The sequence below is a fragment of the Syngnathoides biaculeatus genome, chromosome 20, assembly GCF_019802595.1.
Source record: "Syngnathoides biaculeatus isolate LvHL_M chromosome 20, ASM1980259v1, whole genome shotgun sequence".
Classification (NCBI taxonomy): Eukaryota; Metazoa; Chordata; class Actinopteri; order Syngnathiformes; family Syngnathidae; genus Syngnathoides; species Syngnathoides biaculeatus.
The window spans coordinates 10,535,718-10,561,531 of NC_084659.1; the positions used below are offsets into that span (position 1 = coordinate 10,535,718).

General features: G+C 45.9%; 1 protein-coding gene across 10 annotated transcripts in view; it reads left to right on the top strand.

The window, feature by feature from the left end:
- nav3 (neuron navigator 3) overlaps positions 1–25,814 on the top strand; it is a 261,068-nt gene that overhangs the window by 203,913 nt on the left and 31,341 nt on the right. For 9 of the 10 annotated variants that reach the window (XM_061807752.1, XM_061807753.1, XM_061807755.1 and 6 more), the window contains 3 exons: positions 5,499–5,607; positions 12,649–13,053; positions 13,898–14,017. In XM_061807752.1, coding sequence (XP_061663736.1) covers positions 5,499–5,607; positions 12,649–13,053; positions 13,898–14,017 — 634 coding nt within the window. The remainder of the gene's footprint in view (positions 1–5,498; positions 5,608–12,648; positions 13,054–13,897; positions 14,018–25,814) is intronic. The other variant, XM_061807751.1, reaches the window with a different exon arrangement.

Here is a 25,814-nt window from a genome sequence, read left to right on the forward strand (position 1 = left end):
ACACCAGCGTTTGTTTGCCATTGTTGCTCCACTATTTTTCTATTCAGGTGTGTTTAGCTGAGATTAAACCCATTATACTGCAGTATTGATTAGATCTGCTTTTGGGTAAGCAAGATTTAAGGATGTGCCACAGTGTTAAGTTTGACAAATTTAAGGGTTTTCACAGGATGGATGCTCATGTGACTCAGACAAGTCCATACAATAAGCATTTGGAAGGTTGATGGGTGTCTATTTGGGGACGCCAGCCCCCACACCTCCCATGTCCTCCATCCCGTGCTCGTGTTGTGTCGCGAAGGGAAAAGGTCAACGCTGACAGTCGGACACAGGGAGCATCTGCAGCTCTTTGTTTGCGCCCCCGCGGCTGTCGTCATCCGTGACAGCCCCCACGCGGGCGTCGCACAAAGCCGTCGTATGACACATACGGCGCAAACACGTCTTCATTTGCAGTCTCACGATAATATCAAAGAATGCCTCTTGTGCGTTGTCTGATGATGATGTGGCTTTTGAATTATTCTTGTGACAAAACACAACAATGACTCAATCACTGACATGAGTTTGTAAAATCTAAAACTGACAATATCGTCTTTTTAGGTTGAAAGTTTAGTACATTACCTGAAAAAACACACCTGAATAACAAAGTTGAACTCAATTTTCCCAAACGTTTTGCTTCGGCTGCGGTCTTTCCCAGCTCTTTCATTTCGAGGGTGAAATTAGACTGCAGCGCCGACAGTTAACTTTTTTCTGGAGTCCATTCAGAAACGCTTGTTGTTGTCACATGTCCCGCCGTTGCTTCGCGTCCTTTCGTTGGTGACACTTTGATCGTGGAGTAGCATTAATGAATAGGTCGACTGCATGTGGCACATATTTTACATTAGAAAATGAACCTTGAATCACCACTAAAGAGGTATGTCACATAAAGTATATATCCTGGGCTAGGTAGGACTGAACATGCCTTGAACCTTTTTGGCCCACGGCCAGGTACATAGAGTCACCTTGGTGTCCAAGAATAAAATCCCTGAGGAGCTCAATAGTAGATCTCAACTGCAACCACCGGGACAGACTGAAAAAAGGTACACAAGTAACATGGGAACGTACCTCTTGTTGTGAGAACACTTACCTTAGGGTCCAGCGATTATCCCTATGTGATGAGTTTGTGTGCCTCAAAGGACACGATACCCTTTTCCTGACATATTTGATGGGCCCCTGTGTCCTGTCAGCTTTTACAAATTAGGCTTGCACATGGCAGATGAGGGGGCTAATCAAGCTGGCGCTGATTGAGGAGTAATATATGGGTTCTGCGGTCCCATTCTTGATCCCCGATAAGCCGACGGGCTCACCATTAAGCGCCTCCAGGTAGCATTCAATTAAGTTTGGCAGTCGGCGAGGGGCGTCGCGCTTACAGGTGCACGGTCTAAACAACTCATTGTGGAGATGGAGGGAGAGCGAGGGCAGAAGGATAGTTGAGGGAGGAACGATAACGAGCCGGCAGGTAGAAAGAGAGAGAATGCAAGAGAGAAGGATTAGGAGGACGAGAGGATGTTAAACAGTGAGCTGAGAGAGGGAGAGAGAGAGCCGTGCGAGTCCTCTGCTGGCTGTGGCTTCACCCGATGCTCACTCTCCGCTGCGAGGAGAGAGGGACCGTCACGGCGTCAGAGCAGGAGGCAGGAGATGTAGCGCGGCAAGGTGGTAATTAAGGGCAGAGCAGGAGGACGGGGGCAAGATAAGAGTGAATGAAATAAGTCTGTCGTTTCATAAGGGAGGAAGATAAAGAGCGTGCGAGGAGGAGGAGGCGGATGTGAGAAAAACGGAGGGAAATGGAACGACGGGCTCATTCACACCCCTGACTGTGGTGGTGGAGGACTGGAGGCGGTTAGACATGAGGACTAGAGAGGAAGCGCCAAAGGAGTTCATTTCTAATAATTAATGGCGAGCATGGGCCGGCTCCAGAATGGATCTGGACTCTACCTGTCTACCTGAAAGCGGGTGCTTTCTCTCTTTCACCAGGACCTCAGTTCGGGAGGCGTGGGACGCATGTCTCTACCTCCTCCTCCATGCTTTGCTTCCATCCAGGATGAACTTACTTTTTTCCTGCTGAGTCAAAGCAAGCAACGCGGTAAGCTGACAAAACGAGGAGGGGTTCAGTGAGAAGACATGAAGAGAGGTGCCGAGTTCTCAGTGTATCAGGGAGGCAGCCCGGCTCGACGCCCTCCCCAGCCCCTTCCGGACAACCTCAACCTGCGGCTCAAGCAGCGCTCCCTGACCAACCTGACGCTGCACGGCGATGGCGAGCAACGGGTTTGCGCCTCGGAGCTGGACAAGCCTCCGCCTCGCATCCCCCAACGTCAGAGCTCCTTGGTGTACCTGTCTTCGTCTTTGTCGCAGCGGGCAGGGGGTAGCCTTCAAGGTAGCCCCAGGAAGGAGGCGGCCACGAGAAGCTGCGCCCCCCGAGCTCGATCCCTGTCTCTCTCCCTCACCAAGATGCTCTCCCAGTCGGAGCACTCCCTTATCCCCGTGCCTTGGCGATGCACAGCCGCGGGCGGAAGGCCGCAGCGAGCTTCCTACGGCGGCCACCCGCGGGCTGAGCCTCCCCACAAGCCCAAACAGCAGCCGGGCGCGAACGAAGAAGGGCGCGGCGGGCGTACGGGGGAGGAGCAGGGAGTAGACACGGGCGCCGGGATGCGAGGAGACAGGGAGAATGAGGGCGGAGATTGGGCAGAGGAGGAGGTTTCTGAGGGAGGGCCTCGTGAGGGGACAGCTCAGCTGGATAAGGATGTGATCCTCACCATGCTGGGCGACCTGGAGCAGGTGCTGCACACGCAGCCTCGCCCACGTAAGTCGGCGCAGACGCCACGCCGATTCCTCACCCTCACGCAATTACCATGACAGCTGTCATTTCATTTTAGGAGTCATAATGCTTCATTAAAAACAGCTTCATCGCTGCAAGACCTTCCCTTGTTAGCACAACCCATAATTGAACAATTCACCTTTCATAGATTAAAGGTAGCCTTCTGATAAATTGAAAAACTATTCAATAGCATTTAATTGTCATCCATGCAACAAATTGATAGCTTTGTGTTCAACTGAACAAGCCAAGATTTCAGACTAAGTAAAATGTTAACAAAATTGAGATGGTTGATGACTATTTGAGTAGCTTTTGTGTCATTTTTGTTAGGGGGCGGCCTTTGCTCGGTACGAGATGTTTCCAAGGAGTTGTGTTGCTCATTTTGGTGTGTGTGTGGTGTGTGTGTGTGTGTGTGGTGTGTGTGTGTGTGTGTGTGTGTGTGTGTGTGTGTGTGTGTGAGTGAGTGAGAGAGAGAGAGAGAGAGATCAATCCAGATCGAGTTTGGCCCTCCGTATAAATAGAAGGTTGGCTGGATGTTTGTTGGATGGGGAACTGCGGCACATTCAAACAAACAAAGCCTACCAAAATCTTCTATCGGATGTACAATTAGAATAGTTTATAATGCTAATTCCACACAAATACTGGCCAGGAGCCAATGTGTATCGCAATTACATGGTACTTTGTTAGCATTCAACAGGACTGAGTCCTATATTGCAGTCTTTCTTGACACAGAGACCGACCTTGTTTTTTTTCAAGTTTTCTTGGAGTGTGCGTTTGAGCAAGCGAAGCTCAGAGCAGTCGGAGTGCAAGCGGGTGGCCATATATAGAAATCGAGATGATAGATCAGGAGAAAATGGAAAATGGTGAGTCTTGCATTCAGAGCGGGCTCAAGCAGGGATTTATGCAGTGTTGATCTCATTATCAAAACACTTCGAGGGGGTTGTGTTGAACACGGAATGGTCGCTTTTCTCTGTTTTTAATAGACTCCAATATTTGTGCAATGTTTGGCTGCGGGGTCGTGCTGGGCTCTTTCCTACGGCGGCGTGCAGGTGCACTTCAAACACACGTACCAGAATATAAATGCAGTGAATGAATGAAGAAAAAGAACGGAAGGCTAATTTTTTGCAGTGAACTTCACTCGCACGGCTGTTGCAAATCACGGTGGACTTCCCAAAGTCGTGCTTTCCCTTCAATGGGTGCAGTTTTGACTGATATTAGGTCAGCGGTTCGGCCAGCGCGGCAGCACTTCGACCTCACTTAAACGTGCCGTCTGTTTGCGCCGACCAGTCCAAACATGACCTCAATTATACCCGGCAAGCCCTTAGCCTCTCCGAGGTCATCCACAAGGACTGCGCAGCGAAATTGAGGGCGAGTGTCAACATTTATATAAGTCATCTTTGGGTGCAGCAGTGGAAGTGTTTGTCTTTCATGATTATGCCTGATTCCCCGACGTGCCTGCATTCATTTTTACGTCCTAGTCTTGGTAGTTTCATTGGCTCACTGTGGCAAAGTGTACCGATGCGACGGATCGATTCAGGACATTCCGCTTTCCGCAGTTTGATAGATGTCGCGTCAGCGCCACCGAGGCCGCCACTCATTCATCATACTCTGCGAACTGTACGACTCAGACGACGCGTATCGCCAAGCGTCCCGCGCCAAAACAAGGAGAATGCTCTCAGACCGTGAGATCATTTTCATACTGGCGGTGCGTTCGAGTCGTTCGTTTCTGCAACGTGAGGAAAAACACCAGAAGAAGAAGAATGCTCAGCCTTCCGCCCCGCAAACTGTAGATTCCTATTCGGGATGTGATCAATCACAACGTGCCTTTGCAATTGTTTCCAAGTGCCCTAAGTCAACTCCGGAATGTATTTTTCATGAATCTATACATAGGCTGGTGTTTTTTTTCCTCAATGCAGCACGTAAACAACTCAATTGTTTTCCCTGCTCCTGGCGCTTACAGCAAGTTGCAAGGAATGCGAGTGAAACTTCAAATCTTTTTTTTTTTTTTTTTTTTTTTTTTTTTTTTCTTTGCTCTGCCTCCCTGTCTGTCAGCTCGGAGATTGAACGCAGCTTCCCCCTCGTTTAACATCAGCTGGCTAGTGCATCTTCTATTTCCGATGTTAAGTATCACAATTTCTGTGGTCACAGCGTGGAGATAGCTTGATGAGGGAGGCTTAATCAGAGCAGACAAGTAGGTGCTTTAATGTGCAGCTTATAGCTCTGAATCACCCTTTGCTTGTGGAAAAACACTCCAAGTACAGTCTGATAACAAAATGGGAAAAACACGCACATAAGATACACATGAATTTTTTTCATCGCAGTGAGAATCCAGATCCTGGTAGAAGAACCAGCTTCGTTTTCCAACTGGGAAGGAGAGGACCTCTGAGAGTGTTCCTTCGTAGGCACGGAATTGGAGCCACTAACCGCGGACCTTTTATCAAGACCATCTGAAATATTGTGCCTAGGCTTCTTCATAGGAAAATGGCTAGAGCCATTAGGACCTCCGATGACCATTTATCACTTTGTCCCCCCAGTGAGACGCACTGCGACAAGTGATGGAAAACTGCGCCTCAGACAGTCTTTTCTTTTGGGGGGAAGAAAGCCATGTGTGCGTGTGTGTGTGTGTGTGGATTAAATTGAATGTATGTGTCTGCAGGAGAGGACCCCGAGACGAGACGAATGAGAACAGTAAAGAACATCGCTGACCTGCGGCAGAACCTGGAAGAAACAATGTCCAGTCTTCGGGGGACACAGATCAGCCACAGGTAGGCAGAGAGACAACAGTACCCGTAAATGACGGCGTGCATTTGTGTTAATACGCCATGTGATGATTGAGCGGCCATACTCACAAGTTCGACATTATATAAAACGACTTGTTTTGCACAATAGTTTCCCAAACTCTGAGCCTTTTCGAGACTTTTGGCCACCTGCTCCCGCGGTTGTTTGCTGATCTATTTCTACTTTTACTGGCACGCTGTGCGCTGCCCAACAATTGTCTTGGTCTTGCCAAGTTTGCAAGCAGCTCAGCCCGTGGACCTCTACCTGGGCCGCGCAGCCAAATCTCAACCGGGTGTCGGTGCAGAAATACATCTATTGCTGACTAATCTGCCAGTGGTTATTTTGAGAAACCCTTCTGCCACTAATAGTTTCAAATGTGCCCACTTTGTTGGCAACGCCAGCGCGATTTAACAAGATCCAATTCCAGATTTTACTGCGTTTCTACATTTTCAGTGGGTTGGAATTCAGCACAAAACTCCAACTTGAGTGCACATCTTGTACCAATCCTCTTCATGTATAAGCACACAAATATATACTTGATATTAGCTCGCAAAGATTTGAAGGGTGTTTTTAAATGTCAGGGTGCAGTTTTGAAAGCGCGGCTCTCAGTCCTCTACATTCTCACTGAAGTGATGCGTGGTGAAGCTGAGACGTGTTTGGCTTCCGCGGAATGATGGGAAGCCAAAGCTCATTTTGAAGGCGGTCGGCACTGTATCGTGACACAACCACAGAAAATTGGAGATAAATGTCCACTGTGAGCACGGCTTTGTACAACAGAGCTGTTCGTTTCAATTTTACCATCCGTCCGTTCATTTTCTATCGCGCTTGTCGTCGTTAGCTTCTTTCCCAGCTGCCTTCGGGTGTGAGGCGCGATACACCCTGCGTTGTTCGCCAGTTGCGAGGCACATGCAGTGGCGTTCCTCGCTTAAGTATGCTGCCCTCTGTGGCCGCACATATTGAACATACCAGAAATCGCCACTGCACATATGGATCACACCCAACTATTCACAGTCACATTCACGGCTATAACCTGGACAAAAAAAAGTCTTTAATTATCCTTATATATATGTTTTCGATGTGTGGCACGAAGCTGAGAATCGAACGCACAACCTCGCAACTTCAAGGCAGATATCCTAAACACTGCTTCAAGTCATGGAATGATTACAGGAGTCTGATTTCGGGGGGGGGACCCTGACCAAAACCCCAGCAAACACATGAACTATAAAACAAAACTCAGTTTCCTCCATTTTACCACTGTGTGATGGCCAAGTGTCCTTAATGCTCGTGTCCTTACCTTAGTTCAATACCTTCCCTATCTGCTTCACACTGATCCCACAGGAAGACACGCCTCAAATTATTAATGATGCTCCATCTATTACTATCCCCGAAGAATCTTCATTTTTCCTGCCTTTAATGAGGTCGCTATCTTCACCTGCGCGAAACGTCCCTTCATTTGCGCGCCACATTGACCGTCGAAGCAGACTCGAGGCTGCAGCCCAGACATCATGACGATAGCTATCGTCTGCACACTTCTCTTTCTCTCCCAGTCTATTATTTTGGGTGCTTTGGCCCATTTAGCAAGGAAGACAGTGCCGACAGCCATGACAGATGGCTTTCTGTGTATGTGTGCGTGCGCAAGGGTGTGTTTGTTTTCCATTTCTTATTTCTCCCCTTGGAGGCTTCCCAGCCACCCATGATCAATACTTTGTTTTTAAGCACACAGACACAGGTTTTGGGCGGCCTCTCAGCGGCGCCCGCGTGACTCGGTGCGAAATCACACATCCAGTGTCGAGGCTACATTTACATAGATAGCAACGCCCGAGCGATCGACCTTTGTCCCGCCTGAAATGACAGCAGCTCCAGTAAAATAAGGCCCATTAAATGGGCACGGGGAAAAAATGCACGTTTTAATATTTGGAACGTGATAAGTGCTTCTGGCGCTGTCTGCCAATTGAGTCCATGACAAAAGCCAGACCAGAACCAACCCGACCTCCCTCCTGGGTAAGAAATGGCCATCATCACCGCAAAGCAATTAATCAGTGTCACGCTTGCATGGACATGACAGACATGCTCATTTCTCTCTGTCACCACTTTGGGAGACTCAGTCTGTACCTGTTATGTCCTCAAGACCTTTTTTTTTTACCATTTTAAGGTGATTTTAATACTAATGTCACCACTAAAAAAAAAAATAAAAGTCATGATTACTATTATGTAAATATCACTAAATCAGAGCTTCAGCTCTCGCATTAGCTCTCATTAGATTGCGCACAGGTAATGCGGTGGCCACCTTCGTAATGCATAATGCATAACGCAACCCGACCGTTTGCCACGCTTCATTTCCATTCCCAATGTGTTCTTAGATTGCCCCTCAATTGAAAGGCTGGTTATTCTGTCGACCAGCCGCAGTCACATCAACAACATCCAGACGTGTTTTTGCTCCCTCAGACACTCGCCATCGATCCAAATCCCAAATTAATTTTTGCCAGACTGGAGAAAGATGCGTCCGTATTGATTGACATAAGGTGGGAAAAAGAAAAGTGGGTGTTTGAAGAAGTGTCGTGATCTCCAAGGGCAAATCTCGCCTGGTATCGTCAATCTGGAGATTCCACGGCAACGTGATGACACTTGGAACCTGAAAGCCTCGCGTGGCCCGTTTTTGATGCCGTGCAGTGACCAACAACAGCTAAATTATAAACACATTTATTATTGTCACAATCCTGAATTCATCAGTTCTAAAACAGACCGAATATGAACATTAGTCTTGAGAAATATTCAAAGCAAAAGTGCACCTTTAAATTCCATGTTGTCATGTCTGGGAGATGAGAGAGTCACACTATTTATTTCCTCTTAAGATGGCTGCTACTTTATCAGAATGAGCATTACAGGTCATTTTCTTGTCCTGCTGAGCTCGTGGCCAAAAACAAAGTCTGCTTCTAGTCATCTTGAATTTTGTTTGCTTGTTTGAGCAACCACTGAAAAGTTAGTTTTGCGTTGTGCCCTGAGTTTGTGAGTTGCGTTCACTGACAGTAGGAATCTCCACCACTGAAAATAGTGTCGTGTTGAGCGATCCTCGTTACAGTGTTTCTGTGCCACCTCAGCTTAAATCAAACTATGCCTAACATCATGTCATCGTCTTGGATTCCTCCATTTTGGGTCCAGACCCGCACCGGAGGTTCGTGACATATTGAGACATTATGATCATGTAATACCACATTTGCAGCAAGCACCTTATTGTCCCTGAACTGAACTCCAGCATACAACTGCTTAGACCCGATGACCACCAGTCATTTAAGTAGCTATAAATATGCACCGAGGGGCGCCTATAGCTAATTTCCATTTTAAAATCCGAGATTTTTGCCTCCGATACTTTTTCTAGTTTAACAAGTTCTCATGCGGTAGGTTGGACGCTTATACCATCTTGGCGTCTTTCCTCGACTTCCCAACCATATCCTCAGCATCTACACGCGCACCGTTTCCCTCCATTTGTCAGCCTTTCTCTTTTTTTCCCTCCTCTCTGTCTCTGCTCCCTCGAGATAATGATAAGCTGATTTTGCAAGCTACGTCGCATACAAATGTTCAAAAGATTTCGATTTCGTAGCGTGGCAAATCGCATTTTCATTGTGATGCGGCGTCACTTTTTTTTTTATGGCACTGTACCAGGGCGTGTGTGTGTCACTGTGGGTGTGTGTGTGTGTGTGTGTGTGTTTCTGCGTGTGTGTTGACATCAGCAGCTGTTGATGGAGATATGAAGTGAATATGGGTGGCATCACTGCCCTTCTCGTGTTGCTACTTTGCATCACGGGGGTGCCTCGCTTATCAAAGACACGCAAATGCGCACACCCAATCGGATCCTATCAGATTGTGATCGGTGCCAATTTTTGGGGAGTCGCCGCTGAAATTCAGATTCACTCGACTTATTACTGTACAGAAAATAAATTACTGTGTACACTATTTGTTGATGGAAGCGTCTGATTGACTTCCTTTTTCCGGCGTTCTCCATCAGCGGGAGAATGCAGTGCACTTTTTTTCCCACCAGAGAGCTCCAGTGTGGTTCCGCTGGACATTTTGCTGTCCTGGTCGAGGGGTCACTGTACCCTATTTGTGTGCAGTGACTCTACAACTAATTACATTTGGTTCGTTTCGGTAGCCAAGCCGTAGACATATTTTTCTGCGTCCCCGCTGCCTGCAAGCATAATGGAGGATCATTACGTTATTGAGCCTGTGACAATGGCATATTAATCACGATGGTGGCTTTGTGTCATTATCACTAGAGGATAGTCCAATTTTACAGTAATTACATCATTGTTTTACGTTTGGTCTATTCATTTTTCGCAGCACTTGTGCTCATTACAGTCGCGGATGAGCTGGAGCTTATCCCGAATGACTTTGGGCGAGAGGCGGGGAACGTCACAAATTGGGCGGCGGGGCACGACGAGCATTCACACAAATGGACAATTTGAGTCTTCAGTTAAATTCATGTGCAAATATGTGAGGAAGGAAGGAATGTTATGGCCATGATTTGAACCTCGGATCTGTGAGGCAGATGTGACGGTCGCTGTAGAGCTCGTGCACGTGACGTCACCATTTTCACGACGCTGTATTGCCGGTCAAACAGAGCCGCTCGACATTGTGGGAGACGTTGAACCGTAGGAGAATATTTACAATACCCGAGACCTGTTGTGTTATTGGTTGTCACAGCAGACAAGAAAGATATTCAAAAAGATAATTCTATGGAATACCAGATGAAAAGACCAGAAAATATCGATGGATTTTGGCAATTAAACATGATGCATGGTGCCCAACCAAAATACACACACACACACAAACCTGTGTAGCGATCGCTTCATTTCAGGTAGGAATTATTTTTATCAATCTCAAATTACCCAAAAGTATTGATAATACCAAATTAGTCAATGTATGTTTAAAAAAAAAGTCTGTCGCAGATGTTTCCAGAGGTTATGTGTGGCCGCAATCGCTTCCGTGTACGTTCAATGGAGACGACTCTGTCCTCTTTTTTTTTTTTTTTTTAACAATCATAGTTAATGTATGCGAATTTGTGTAAAACCAGGGGTCATTTATTTAAATATTGGAATTTGTATTGAATACTAGCTGAAAATATCGATGGATTCCGGCAAAGCTTAACGTATCGCCGAACACACTTCCGCGGTCAGAAGCCGTCAAAACCGTCACTACGTGGGATTTATTCCTGATGAAAACAGATCCAGCAACAAAGTATTCGTATGCGTCCAGACTTTTCTACGCTTTCAAACTTTTCCGTGCTAATACTGACGACTTACTCACCAGATCCACGTGTAGATCCAGTTGTCCAAGACAAGCGGGAGCGAATTAACAGTCCAAATTCTTATCGGTGTAAAACATTGATTTCAGCATTAAATACGGCTCCTCTATGCCGAATTTATCTAATTTTTCCACATACCGTCATTTATTTTCACCTTCTAAATGTCTAATGGTATCAGAAAAGACTCTGGGCATCGTGCTATAAGACATATTTACTTGTCGTCGCCAACCGACTTAGCATTGAGCAATGCTTAGCTTGACCGGCAATATGGCGACGTAAACAAAAGTCCCGTGATTTTATAACGTAGATGCATGAGCTCAATACCGTTGTGCCAACACCGCTTGCTTTATTTATTTGCTTGACAAGCATTGCATTTAGATTCAATTTCGTGCGACATTGGCGAGGTTTTGCAGAAATTCTGCAGCTGTGACACTCGTCTCATGGGAGACTTTTTCTAACTCCTCCTCCACTTTCGGAGTTAGCGCGCCAGAAGATGCAGCACTTTCGGAAGGTCACACAAACACGCAAACACACACAGGAGGTGGAGTCACACAAAAACAGCATGGGCTTTAAAGGCGGGGAGCATCTTTCCACCTTTGAATCGTGACCTTCACGCAGGAGTGCACCTGGTATGACAGCTTCATCATCTCGAAAGTGGAATTCGAGTCCATGTGAGGGATAAGACCGGGCAGCATGACCTTAAAATAAAATCTCGTTTTAACAAATCACATTTTATTCCATTTGTTTACTGTTCGCTTATAGAAAAAGCAAATGACAATGACATTATAGGATACAGGTGTTTTGTTTCAACTCTGGGGTTTGATTTGTTTGTTCAGATACTGAACGATCTTTGAAACATCCGGCGTCAACTTTCAAGAAATATCAGAAAGAAGTGTTTTTATTTTCTTTACAGATCTTCTTCTTCTTTTCCTTTCGGCTTGTCCCGTTAGGGGTCGCCACAGCGTGTCATCTTTTGCCATCTTAGCCTATCTCCTGCATCTTCCTCTCTAACCCCAACTGCCCTCATGTCTTCCCTCACCACATCCATAAACCTTCTCTTTGGTCTTCCTCTCGCTCTTTTGCCTGGGAGCTCCATCCTCAGCATCCTTCTACCAATATACTCACTCTCTCGCCTCTGAACATGTCCAAACCATCGAAGTCTGCTCTCTCGAACCTTGTCTCCCATACAGCCAACTTTGGCTGTCCCTCTAATGAGCTCATTTCTAATCCTATCCAACCTGCTCTCTAAGAGCGAGAACCTCAACAACTTCATTTCTGCCACCTCGAGTTCTGCTTCCTGTTGTCTCTTCAGTGCCACCGTCTCTAATCCGTACATCATGGCCGGCCTCACCACTGTTTAATAAACTTTTCGTTACAGATAATGTGAAAAAATTCCTTGTGCCAAAACATCGATCGATCGAACACCAGAATACATTTAAAATGTTGAAAAGTTGAACGTCATAAAGTGATGAGGCAAGCTAATGTTGGCAAAATGTTTCCAGCTTTTGAGCACATACCTCTGGTCAAAAGTTTTCAATGTGGATAATTTATTGCTTTTGCGACATATCAACGTTGGCGGCTCTGGCGATGGTCAACCGTGACTGCCTTCCTCCAAAATCCTTTCTTGTCATTCGCACAAGACTCCAAAAATGACCACAAAACGTCTTAGTGAGGCACTCAAAGAAGTGAAACTCAATTTCCGTCTCCTCTTCCCTCTCTGCCTTTGCAGCACACTGGAGACAACCTTCGACACAACTGTGACCACAGAAGTCAACGGGCGGAGTCTCCCCGCCCTCGCCACTCGCTCCTCCCCCATGGCCTGGCGCCTGGGCCAAACGCAAACGCCACGTCTCCAGGCGGGCGAGGCCCCCTCCATGCCCGGCAGTTACCCCGCCCCCAGGGCGGGCGCAGGGGGCGGGGGCGCCACCGCGACAGGCCGCTACGGCGGCCACTCTGACCCCTCCAGGTTTGTGTACGGCGCCCCCCTGCGGCGATCGGCGGGGGCGCGGGGGCCGGAGCGGGTTGAGAGGGGAGGAGGAGGGCTGGAAGGAGGGAAGCAGATGGAGGTGGCGGGGTACATGAGTGAAGGGGACGTCCTGGGAAAGAACGAACCGATGGATGAAATCACCAGCGGGTAGGATGAATCGTGCTAACTATATTAGCACATGCTAGCTTTCCTTCTTGTTGAATGTATGATAAATCAATGTACTGCTTGCCAATTAGATGAAATACATGCTTAAACGTTGTATCAACAATTTGGTTGCTTGAAAATATTTGCACAACTCCCAAATATGATGGTATCTCTTTTAATTTATGAATGTGCTTTTTATGCTTGAACACATAGCTCAGTACTTAACTGTAAAACCGTAGACAAGTTGCAGACATTTAATGAATAATTTTAGGTTTATTTAAATACATGGCTAAAAAATGTATCTATTTTGTCAAGCAAACAATTTGGTTCTGGGAATTTGTTTGCAAATGATGGTAGAATACAAATTAACCAGTACTTTTTTTTTTTTTTTTTTAAGTGTTACTTGTACTTGAACAAACTTGGTACACGATGACACCAAACTCCAATTTTCAAACACATTCGTGTCTTCGGAGACATTTGGAATTTGCATGAAATTGATGAATGATTGATATGATTTGATTGATGGAGTCAAACATCCGTGGGATTTGAGACAAATTGTTTGAGCACGTCAGAACGGCAAGGTGATTTGCCATTTAATTAGCTCAATTAGCCCATCGGCTAATCATTCCCGTGTCCTATCAGCCGCGTCTGATTGCTATCCGCGCTCAAATCCCAATCGCAGATGCTAATTGTAAACATACTTAGACATTGAATTTAGAAATAATGCAGGAGCACCGTAAAGACTGATTAACAAGCATCCATCTTGGCTGTGTTCACGCTCTCTTTCTCATCTGCTCAGTTCCGCTACCAAAAAAAAAAAAAAATTGTCTGACTTTTCCTCTCGCAGGTATCTGACAGATGGAGGTCTGCACTTGTACGCGCGGAACACGGGCCGAGCTCCCGACCCGGCTTCTTCTCGAGAAATCTCGCACAGAGGAAGTAAAGAGATCCAAGGGGACGTGGACAGGTACGGATGGAATTTGTCAATCGCAGCTGTCAATCACTTGATTTCTATCATCGACTGTCTATGTTGGCATGATGGGCCTTTCTTGGAAACTGAATTTTTTTCTTCAAGTCTGAATAGTGTGTTCCCGTGAAAAAGAAATTGTTTTATGTTCCCAAATGGGCGAGTCCCACTTGTTTCATTAGAGTTTTGTGCCGTTAGAAACCAGGAGCTTAAGTTAACCGAGTGTTGTCATCAAGTTTACGGTTTTAATGGAAGGACGCCTTTTGTCGAGTGACTTTCAGCCGCTTTGCTCTACTTCGTCGGTAACTGAAAAGCTTCAGTTCAGTTCAGTTTTAGCTCTTGTCAAGGACAAATCCAGCAGACTGTTCTTGATGCAATGACACACGAAAAGAAGTGGCGTGAGGAATCTTGTCAACGGGCATCGTTACTTGCCTACAAATAAGGGTTCAATCTCAAATAGCTGTCATTTTCTCCCTTTTGTTGTATTTTTTTTTTTCCCAATATTAGAGAATAGCTTCTACAAATTAGGAAATTTGCGAAGACCAACCCGCTGTATCATGATTGGTTTGATAGCAGCTGCCTTGAGTTCTAAGGATTCCGTAGCTGGCATGTTATGTAATCCAAATGTAAGCAGTGTGAAATATACAGCTCGCAGCCTAGCCACGGCTTCAGTGTTGGTGTTTGCTCGCTAATCCAATTGTTTCACAGCTCAGCCGATCCCTCCGCCGCCGCCGGGCTACACGTTCGCCCTCGCACCATCCCGCCAACACAACACAACAGCCAGTCACATCAGTCAGTCGGTCCGTCCGTCATATCTGCGAGCGCCCGAGCGTCAAAACACGCGAGACCTGGCGGCAGGTTGGGAATAGCTGATTAACCCGACCCGTCAGTCCCGGACTCATCGGCCCGTCACACTTGACGATCAAGCGAGGAGACAGATGGGCCGAGAATAAATATGAACCCCGCGAACCGTCTCCCTGTAACCGCGCCTGTGCCTTATCTCCGGAGTTTTGCCTCCTCTCCTGAGCGAGACGTAAACGCGAGAAATAGTGCGTCTTCCGCAAGGCCCTTGAACGTGATGAAGAAATATTGACGTCTGCTTTCCCTTCAGACGCATTTGAGCGAGAAAAGAAGCCAGATGGGAATTTCATTCCCCCCGGTCGGCCTTTTTTCCCTCACTTTGGCCCGTACACACCGGTGAAAACGACTTGAAAACCGCACTGTTCCTTCAACGCACTCTCAGTGACATGTGTGACTGTCAGAAGCTCGAGCTGACACTTCCCACTTGCGGATGACAAGGCTCAGCGGGGAATTCATTTCCCAAGCAATCATTCGCCGGGTTTCACACCGAGGACAGGATATACCGTCCTTGATTGGGTTTGGGTTTTTAGCGGAAATAACGGCGTGCTCAGTGACTTTGGAGGGAACTTTTCCCTCCAAAGTCACGCAGACACATACATACACGAGAAGGTAGCCTCAGCAGGCTTGAATGGTAAACACGCCGCATTTTGTGTCAGGATTCATTTGTGTCAACCAATTAATGGAGAGCAGTGTTTCTAGTGCCACCCTTTTGGGACTTACAGTGGTACCAAAAAATATTATTTTCCTTCCCTTTCAGCGTGTCATCTTTTTCCATCTAAACCTATCGCGTGCATCTTCCTCACTGTCCTCATGTCTTCCCTCACAACATCCATCAACCAGTGTTTTTCTCTGGCTATTTTGCCTGGCAGCTCCATCCTCGGCACCCTTCTGCCAATATAGTCACTTTCTCGCCTCTGAACATGTCCAAACCATCGACCTCTGCTCTCTCGAACCTTGTCTCCAAAACATCCAACTTTGGCTGTCCCTCTAATGAGCTCATTTCTAACCCTATCCAACCTCTCCACACCAAGCGAGAATCTCAACATCGTCATTTCTGTTACCTCAAGTTCCGCTTCCTGTTGTTTCTTCAGAGCCACCGTCTCTAATCCATACATCATGCCCTTCATCTTAGCAGAGACTCACCTGTCACATAATACACAGCGGTACCAAAAAATACGTACCATCAATCGTTTTAGTACCCTTTCCAATGCAAGCCTTCCTAGTCAAACTTCAAATGCAGAAAATGCTTTTTGATTGTATATGGTTTCATTTCTCAGCAACAGCAATCGCGTTTCTGGGTCAATTTCACCCAGGGCACGTTTAATTATCCAGACGTGTCAAAACAAAGCTTGTGAGAATTGAGCTTTTCTCTGGTGCAAATATTTGCTCCCTTTTTATTCCAAATGTGAACACAGCCTTACTTCTTTGGAGGGGAAAAGAGCCAACAATGACTTAAGGTCAAGCTGAAGTGGAATTATTTTGCGCCTAATCCTCTTTTTCATGCAAATTGGCTTCGGCAAGTTGCTAAAAATCAGTCAATCGTTTTAGTACCCGTCTTTCTCAAGGCAAGCAATACCAATCCGTGTCAAACTTTTAAAATGCTGCTTTAGTTCTTTTTATCTTGAACTTAAGTGTCACATACACATAAAAACATTATTCCGTGCAACGACTGCTGGTGCGCAAAGAAACGCTGAAAATATAAAACTCTGCCACAGTTTGCCTCCGATTAACCCAAAATAGCATTCAAATGTTCTAGTATGCTTTTCCCAAATAAATTACACATAAATCTATTATCCATAAAACTATATTTTGTATAAAAGCCTCCAAGATTCACTCAGGAATTGTCTTCCAGCTGCACAGTTATTTGCTCTGTTCTGATTCAATAAGAGAATGTCGCTTTCCTTTGCAAAACAAAACAAAACAAAAAAATGACTTAAGGCAGCCCTTTTAACTCGCAAGGTGCGTTTGAGTGATAGCTTAAGATTAAACGAAGCACGGCCCTAAATATTTATTTCTCCAGCACGATGCTGTACACTAATTCCTGTTTAATCACAAAAAGTGGAAGAATAGCTGAGGGTTGAAGCGTTTTCAAAGGCGCTTCCCCCTGTGTTGCTGTTCATTCCACCTTTTATTTTCTCTCCGTTCTGATCATGAATGGGGCGGACACGCACACAGTACAACATAAACCAACTGAAACTCTGGCAGCGGTACTGTGTGCATCAAGTTCGCTCCCACGAGCCTCATTATGCTTCACACTCTTTTTCTTTTTCCTTAAATCAGAACCGTCGGCCAAGCAGGTGACTGAGACCATCTGTGGCTCAAACACTGCTTGCTGACTTGCACCTTATGTTCTTGGGCCTGAGTGGCTTGAATCTATTTTCTTTTTTCTTTTTTTGGTTTTTCATGTGAGTCATGTCAGATGTTTTGCCCAGTGTGACGTTAATGCCTATTTATATACAGAAGGGTCATGAACTAAATGTTGCATCGAGAAGAAAATTGGAGCTGGTAATGGGTGTTGTTCGACTTTTGTCCTCACGCCGCAGAGTGCACTCGAGAGCATTTTGGGTTCTGACTTTGGCTCCTTGTACTCAGCAGAGATAAATGGAGCATATTTGTGTTTTTTTTTTTTTTTTTTTTTTTTTAAGCATGGCTGTGCGCCGTGCACGTGTCATTAAGAAGGATCACGACTGTCACCGCGCAGAGCGCTGCCAGTCGAGGTGAGCCGTAAGCGAGCGAGGAGATTTGGGCGACGAGCTTCTTTCCCTCACCATCGGCGCCGTCGTAGAAGTTCACGTGTAGTTCAACCCGGCCCCGAGCGCCACTTAGGGTGGGAAAAATCTCTCTCATGTTGCACCTGAAACGGCAGCTTTCTGTTTAGGGTTGTTTTTTTTGTTTTTTTTTTTCCAAGTTTTGAAGTATGTTTTCCTTTCTTTCCCAAACAAAGTCTAAACTTTGCAAATGGTGACGGTAATTGGAGGAAGTTGCGATGCGCAATGGAGGCCCCAGCTGCGTTCATGCAAATGGGGCCTCCTCGCTTGAACAGGTGCGTGTGCTCTCTGACGAAACGGGCTAATGAAGCATGCGTTTATTCAGAAAGGCTTGAGATTTCCTCCACTCGTCATTTACTGGCACTCATCATTTCCGATAGCGGAAACTGGATACCCACCCGTCTTGACAGCTGAATGGGCAGTGACGTTTGCCGTGTTTACCCCGATTGGCTGAATGACCTCCCATCTGCTTTAAACGCAGTGTATGCCTCAATTTGGTACGAAGCCAAAAGGTAATTCTGACTCGTGACCTAGTGTATCTCGTGGTAGCAATATGGCGTATTAAAAATTCAGCAGTCTCTGCCGGCTGTGACTCAATGTGATTTATGGGAAAATGTGGTGACGAGTCAAACTAAAGTGACATAAGATGGTATTAAAACATCCTTAGCCTGACAGAAGTGAATCAGGCGTGCACTTGAGTCATTTTCACGCTTTTGCGGCCCAAATGCCCACGCTTATTTTGGTACTAATGCGAGTACACATTTCGTGATAGATTGATCCGGGGTACGGTTCTCAGACAGCTTTTCGGAGAAACGGTTGAAAGCTCTTCCCGCTCCAGCTGCCTCAATTCATTCAATTGGAAATTGGACTCCATCCGTTATCGAGGATCTTAACGAGTCTGGCAACGTAAGAATGGACAATGATCCTCCCCGCCAAAATTCACTTTACCGCTGTGGAGTATGAAAAGCTAACCTCATTGAATGATGATGATGAATAGCCACAAATGTGTGGCTATTTATTGTTTCCTCGATGAAATCAACATTGACCCACACTCCCCTAATTGTATCACCTATAATAAATATACAGTAATTCATACAGTGGATCAGCTGGAAAGCGTTGGCCTCACAGTTCTGAGGACCCGGGTCTGATCCCGGACCCTCCTCTGTTCCGGGCACTCCAGTTTCCTCCCACATCCCAAAAACATGCAACATAAATTGGACACTTTAAATTGCCCCTAGGCGTGACTGTGAGTGCGACTGTTTGTCTCTATGTGCCCTGCGATTGGCTGGCAACCAGTTCAGGGTGTACCCTGCCTCCTGCCAATTGACAGCTGGGATAGGCTCCAGCTTTCCCGCGACCCTCGTGAGGATAAGCGACAAAGACAACTGATGGATAGTGATAAACTCATATTACAATTTCTCCGTTTCTGGATTCAAACATTTTTCCACCTGGGAAGGTGGAGGGCGATGGTGGTGGGGTTTCGGACGTCTATGGTGGGCATTGATCTCCTGCTTCCAATCAAAAAAAATCAACCCCCTGCCCCCACCAACCCCCACAGCCCTTCTCCCTTCATGATTGGACTTGGCGGGGCCATAAATCAACCCCCGACTGGAGCTTTGCAAACCACTGGGCGGATGTCTTCGCCCTGCTGATTTCTGATAATCATCATGATGTGAGCAAAAAAGGCAAATTAGAAAATTAGCAGTGCCTTTATCGTCTAAATTATATTTTCTAATTAGTCGATCGAAACGTCGAATATAGTTTGCTGTCATCATTCGGATTTCTTCAAAAGGTACTCCCTGACCGTTCAATTCAACTCTCAGTGCACTTGTGACGCGTTTCCACAATATCCCGATCAGGTGCACGCCAAGTAATCATCCGTTATCTCGGCCGGTACACGGGCCACTCTTGAAAGGGTCACAACAATTTATTTTAATCCCACTTTCACGCTCCCACTTCCGTTAAGTACATTGCCTGCGGCCTCCTGCAGCTCGCCGCTCATCGGTGATTCGGAGCACGTGCCGAGATCCCCCGGTGGTCAGACTTCAACCTGGCCACCAGCGTGGCGCCGCTATTCATCGAGCAGTCCTGCTTTAATCCCAGAAATATGGAGTTTGTTTTGGATGGGGAGAGGAAGTGGTCTGATGCAGAAAGAGGAGACAGAAGGCTGTGCGACCCTTACACCTTCGCTCCCCCCTGAGTCGTCCCTTCATCCTAGCTGCCAAATTGAGCACTATTGTAGTCTGCAAACCGAATCGAACCTTTTCACCATGATACCTCCGGGTTGTAAAAACTCCACCCCTTGATCCACTTCAAAAAACAAACTCTTCTCTTGTCCTTTGACTTGGAGGAGAATTTGAGCCTTCATCTCAGTCGATGTCAATTTTACCCAATTTACTCTTTGCTGGGTTGATTCAGATTTAGTTTTTTTTCTTAAAGAAAACCAAATGGGGGGAAAAAAAAAAAAAAAAGTTTTTGTTGTTGTTGTTTCAGTTCAGATCAGGAGTAGTCACTTGCATTCTGCCACCTGGGAGTACAGTAAGTAAAATGAAAAGGTCTGTGGCAGGGGTGTCAAACTCATTTTTGTCACGGGCCACATTTTATTTAGTCAGAAGGCCATTATGACTGTGAAACCATAAAAATCTGTAACTGCCTCATCATATTTACACATTTGTGAACTAGTTTTGGAATCAGAAATCAAGGGTAATGGGTTTTCCGACTATTGTGATTTGGTAACACAAAAATGCTCAATGTTATCATTTATGACATGACAATTTGAAATTTTGGGACAGATTTTAACAAAAATCATGGAAGTTGTGACACACGATTCGCCTCCGCGGGCCACATAAAATCATCCTGCGGTCTGGATCTGGCCCCCGGGTCTTGAGTTTGACACCTGTGGTCAATGGTATTGGATTTGGATGTATAAGGTACTTGTGTTTTCAGAAAGAAAGTTGCGATATCAGCGGCTTTCCATGCTTCACCGCCATCGGACGCCTCGGTATTTTCTTGATGTCTGCATTGCGGTAGAAAGCTTTTAGCAGCCCTGAAAAAAAAATAGCGCCCAGACAAGGTCACCCTCTTCCTTGAGTTGACTGAGATGCGTGCAGGATAATTTGATTGGACAGTGGAGTAATTTGGGATGACGGATTTGCCTCTCCACTTCCCCTATCAGAGGTCCATCTCGTTTTAAGAATGTAATCAACGCTCATTGTTTCGGAAATAAGATGCCGAAGATAATTTGGTGCTCCGAAGAAGGGAGTGGTGAATACTGTCCCGTGATGAATCAGTCAAGTCCTCGCTCATTATGCATCAGATCACTTCCAGTCCGAATCATTTGGCAAAGACGACGCGCAGTCGGCGGGTCGCTCTCATCCGCCGCGGTTTGGCTCAATTCCGCATTGTCACCCTCCCCCTTAATTAACCCTCGCCAACGCTCAGCTGACGGCACGTCCGATTGGGCCTCTGAGGAGCTGGCGGGCCCGTCCCGGGTTGGGGAAGGATGGCGGCGGAGGAGGGAGGGGAGGAGCTGCAGGGGGTGAAAGTGGAACACTGAGGTAGTCGTTTTCTTCCTCTTCTTCCCATTCCCTCCTCGGACTCCCGGCCGAGTCGCAGCTCGGAGGGTTCTCCGGCGTGATTCCTGCGTGACAGGACCAGGAACGAGGATCACCGTTAGAGGTGAGTGGACAGGACAGGTAGAACCCACCCCTCCTCTCTGTTGCCAAACTGTAGCCAGCCCATCGATGCCCATGGACGTGTTTGTGTCGTTTCCATTTGATCACTTTTGCCAAAGCAAGGGGAGCAAGCGGAGCCGAGCACCGACCAGCTTTAGCATCTGCTAAAAAGGCGGGAGAAGGAAGTGCGAAGTCCTTTTGCATCCTTTGAGAAAGATGTGTTTGGCCTCTCTGAAGAGTAATTGCACAAGCTCAGCAGCATTAAATCGGATTAGGGCGCGGGCAAATGAGGATTTGAGCTTTCCATTTATATTAAAGAGCACTGTTTATGTGTGCGCTTGTGTGTGCATGTCCAAATTCCAGCTCGCCGTGGCTATAATTATTGTCTTACTTATGCGCAGTATTTGAAGCAAACATCCACATCATCTGTTTGCAGGCACTAAAATGTCAAATTTATTCATGAAACAAAAAAAACAAAAAAAAATCAAAAGTCCATTTTTCTGATCTGTAGCTGCGAGTCTTGACTTTGAGCACATTTTGGCCTCACTAGATGAAAAGTGATCTTTTTGCCGGCCTACCGTCACTGACCTCGACTCCCGTTCATTTTCCTTTCGCACTTTTTTCGTCATGCTGCTTTTCGCGGCATGCCAGGTTGCACCGCAGCTCTCTGGGACTCGATCTCCGTCATGCGTCTTGTCGCTCTCTATCCTGCTGGGGATCTTTGCTGTCCATTTCCCTGTCTGCAGGTTTTGCACGTATTCCCGTGGTAGGGCAGGAATGCTCACGGAGTCAAATTGTTGCCAAAACGTTCCCGCTGGCGATTTGACTGTAGTACACGTGCCGTACAGGTAATTGAATTCCACATGTGTGTGCACGGAAGGTCAAACCGGTGGAGTTTTACCGTTATAGGCAGCTGTCCGCTTCGCTCACGTCAAGCCCCGAAAACCTAATCTTCGACGTTAACGTGCTACGCATTTGAATAATTGAAGCGAGCGTGCGCAGACAGCACGGCGGGCTCGGACTTCTTTAAAGTGCTGATATTCCTCCGCAAAATGGAGAAAGATTTAGATTCGATTTTGATTCAACTTTTTCGCAGCGGGACGCAAGCACAAACTAAAGTAGTGCAGATTGCATCCGAGCCAGGAGTGCCGGTAGTGAAATAGCCTGCAATGGTATGATGAATACATTTATGTTCAAATGAGGTTCTCTTTCTGAAATTATGTCATGCTTAGGAACAGGTGGTGACTTTGAAAATGAGTACAGCTGGTCCTTGAAAAATGAGTTAAATTCATTCCATGGCCACAATCGTGGCACTCATTTCCCCATTAAAATGAACAGAAACATCGTTAATCCTTTTCAGCTTTGTTCCAGAAAAAGTATCACTTCATAATATTGTACTTGATACAAAGATATAGTATAACATTGACTTAATTGAATAGAATGTAAAGAATGTAAAGTAATGACAATGCGCTGCACTTCCTTGTGTGGACATTCTGGCCATACATGGAGCCAGTCAAAACTATCAACAAAGAACTAATAAGCTGCAATAATGGTAGGATTTCATTTTTTATTTTTATTTTTTTTTTGCAGAGGACTTTATGCCTCTGAATATTGTTCTAGTTTTGAGAATTATCTACTTGTGTTGCTTCACCTTTTGTGTTCAAATACCCTTTGCTGAAAGGATTATGACACCGCAAATATTTTTTTTTAGCCAGATGGACTTTTTTTTTAAATAGATATTTGTTTTTGTTTATTTACTTTGGCAGTAAACTTCAACAGAGAGTGGAATTTAAAAAAAATTGAAGCCTCTTTTCAAAAAATCATTCACCGTCTGTCAACCTGTCGCTTGATGCGACGTGTACGGATTGCATTGAGTTGAGTCGGGAGCTCAAACTTTAGGAGCAAGTTAGCAAAATATGACTCAGCTTTGAGTCAAGGCCCCACTGTATTCAAGAATAATTGCAATAACAGCATATAGTGCGTAGAATCTAGAGTGGAAATTGGAATTTTCAGAAGAGGAAAAAAAGATACAGCTGCTGGAGAGATGATTTAGAGAGTCCTGCTGCTTTTTAATGCGAGAAAATGGAAAATGCTGATTTGTTAAAGCAGCCTGCAATTTACTGTGAATCATGGAAAAAAAAAAAAAAAAAAGCGAAATCTCACACACTGAAGTTGTTTTTGATTCCATTTACTGAAATGTTGCCCCCTGAAGGTTTGCAGAATTGGGGAGGAAATGACTTTTGACACCATTTCTTACAATTACACTTTGGACTCCCCGCGTTTGTCACATTTTCCAATCCATGCAAGACATATTGCATAAGAGATCCTTCGAAGACACGTTGTGTTCTCGCTACCTGATTAATTTGCAATCCCAAATGTTTACCCAGCGCCTCTTCAAAACCAAAAAAAGTCATTCAATTTATCTTGATGATCAGCCTTGTTCGCGCGTGTTGGCCTTTGTTTGTGCTGTTGATGGCATATTTTTTTCTTCATCGCGGGCAGGCCGCCTGCTGTAAAGAGCGAACTTAGCGCGCTGAATATTGCATGAGATAACGTTTGCATGGCTGAGTGGAGTCACGGCGATGCATTGGCGGGGTGCAGAGCTGCTGAGACTGTATGTGCTGTGTAGAAATCGAGACTTTGGAACTGAATTGACAAATGGATGCGGGGGGACTTCAGTGAACATTGAGTTTAGTCTTTACCAGCATGACATCCTCGCGCTTGAAGTCTTTACCCTGTTGTCCACTGAATCGGGGAACATTTCACCATAAGCCCTGTGTTTGTCTCCTAAATGGGAAATCCAGTCTTTTCCCATGGCTTTAACACATTTTATTTTTTGCACAGCCTTTCAAATACGAAGCTAATATTCTCTGCTGCGTTTCCTCTGGATATCGTCGGCTCATAGTTAATTTAAGACACAGTGACACAGAACTACCGCCCTTGCCGGCGGGTTATTGAGTTCGCCCGTGGTGACGCTGCATCCGAAAAGCGAGCAGGTCTGAAGGGGAAGGCGCTCGGCGAAGCCATGCCATTCTGTCAGAACCATCTCAGCGGATCCCGGGAGTTGGACTATGAAATATTCAGCTCGCCGCTCCGCCGGGTGGGTTCTCGGGAGGATGGCTGCCATTTATTCCTGCGGTCCTTCTTGTTTTGTCAGGAAGAAGCAAAGGGTGTGAATGTTGTTGTTCCTCAGCACTGTCAAGCTTCCTTTTACGCAACATACTTTTCTGTTTGTGTACAAAAGAGAGCTGAGGTTGCTGCTGCCCGCTATTTTCATAGAAATTATTACAATCAAAATGTTGTTGGTCAGAAAACCGGCTTCCAGAATCAAACATTAGTCAGTTTTGGTCACGTAAGTGGTTAGGCACTGAACAGGATGAAAAATGGAAAGACAGTTGGTCCTGATGAGATACCAGTGGAGGTATGGAAGCAATTTGGAGTGGTGACTATGGAGTTTTTGACCAATTTATTCAATAGAATACTAGCGAGAGAGAAAATGCCAGAAGAATGGAGGAAAAGTGTTCTAGTTCCCATTTTTAAGAACAAAGGCGACGTTCAGAACTGTGGAAACTGCAGAGGAATAAAGATGATGAGTCACACAATGAAGTTATCCTAGTGGAGGCTAGACTCAGGTCAGAAGTAAGTATATGCAAGTAACACTACGGTTTCATGCCTAGAAAGAGTACCACAGATGCATTATTTGCCTTGAGGATGCTCGTGGAAAAAAACTGAGAATGTCAGAAGGAGCTACATTGTGTCTTTGTGGATCTCGAGAAAGCCTATGACAGAGTACCAAGAGAGGATCTGTGGTACTGCATGTGCAACTCCAGTGTGGAGGAGAAATATGTTAGAATAGTACTGGACATGTCTGAGGACAGCAGAACAGCGGTGGGATGTGCCGTAAGTGTGTCAGAAGAATTTAAGGGGGAGGTGGGACTGCATCAGGGATCCGGCCTGAGCCCCTTCCTGTTTGCAGTAGTAATGGATAGGCTGACAGATGAGGTGAGACTAGAATCCCCTTGGAGCATGTTGTTCGCAGATGATATTGTGATCTGCACTGAAAGCTGGGAGCAGGTGGAGGAACAATTAGAAAGACAGAGGTACACACTGGAAAGGAGAGGAATGAAGACTAGCCGAAGTAAAACAGAATATATGTGCATGAATGAGAGGGGCGGTGGGGGAAGAGTGAAGCTCCAGGGAGAAGAGATGATGAGAGTGGATGACTTAAAATACTTGGGGTCAAAACAATCCAGAGCAATGGTGAGTGTGGTAAGGAAGTGAAGAAACAGATCCAAGCGGGGTGGAACAGTTGACGGAAGATGTCTGGTGTTCTATGTGAGAGAAGAGTCTCCGCTATGATGAAGGGCAAAGTCTATAAAACAGTGGTGATGTAAGGATTAGAGATGGTGGCACTGAAGAAACAACAGGAAGCAGAACTTGAGGGAGCAGAAATGAAGATGTTGAGGTTCTCGCTCGGAGTGACCAGGTTGAATA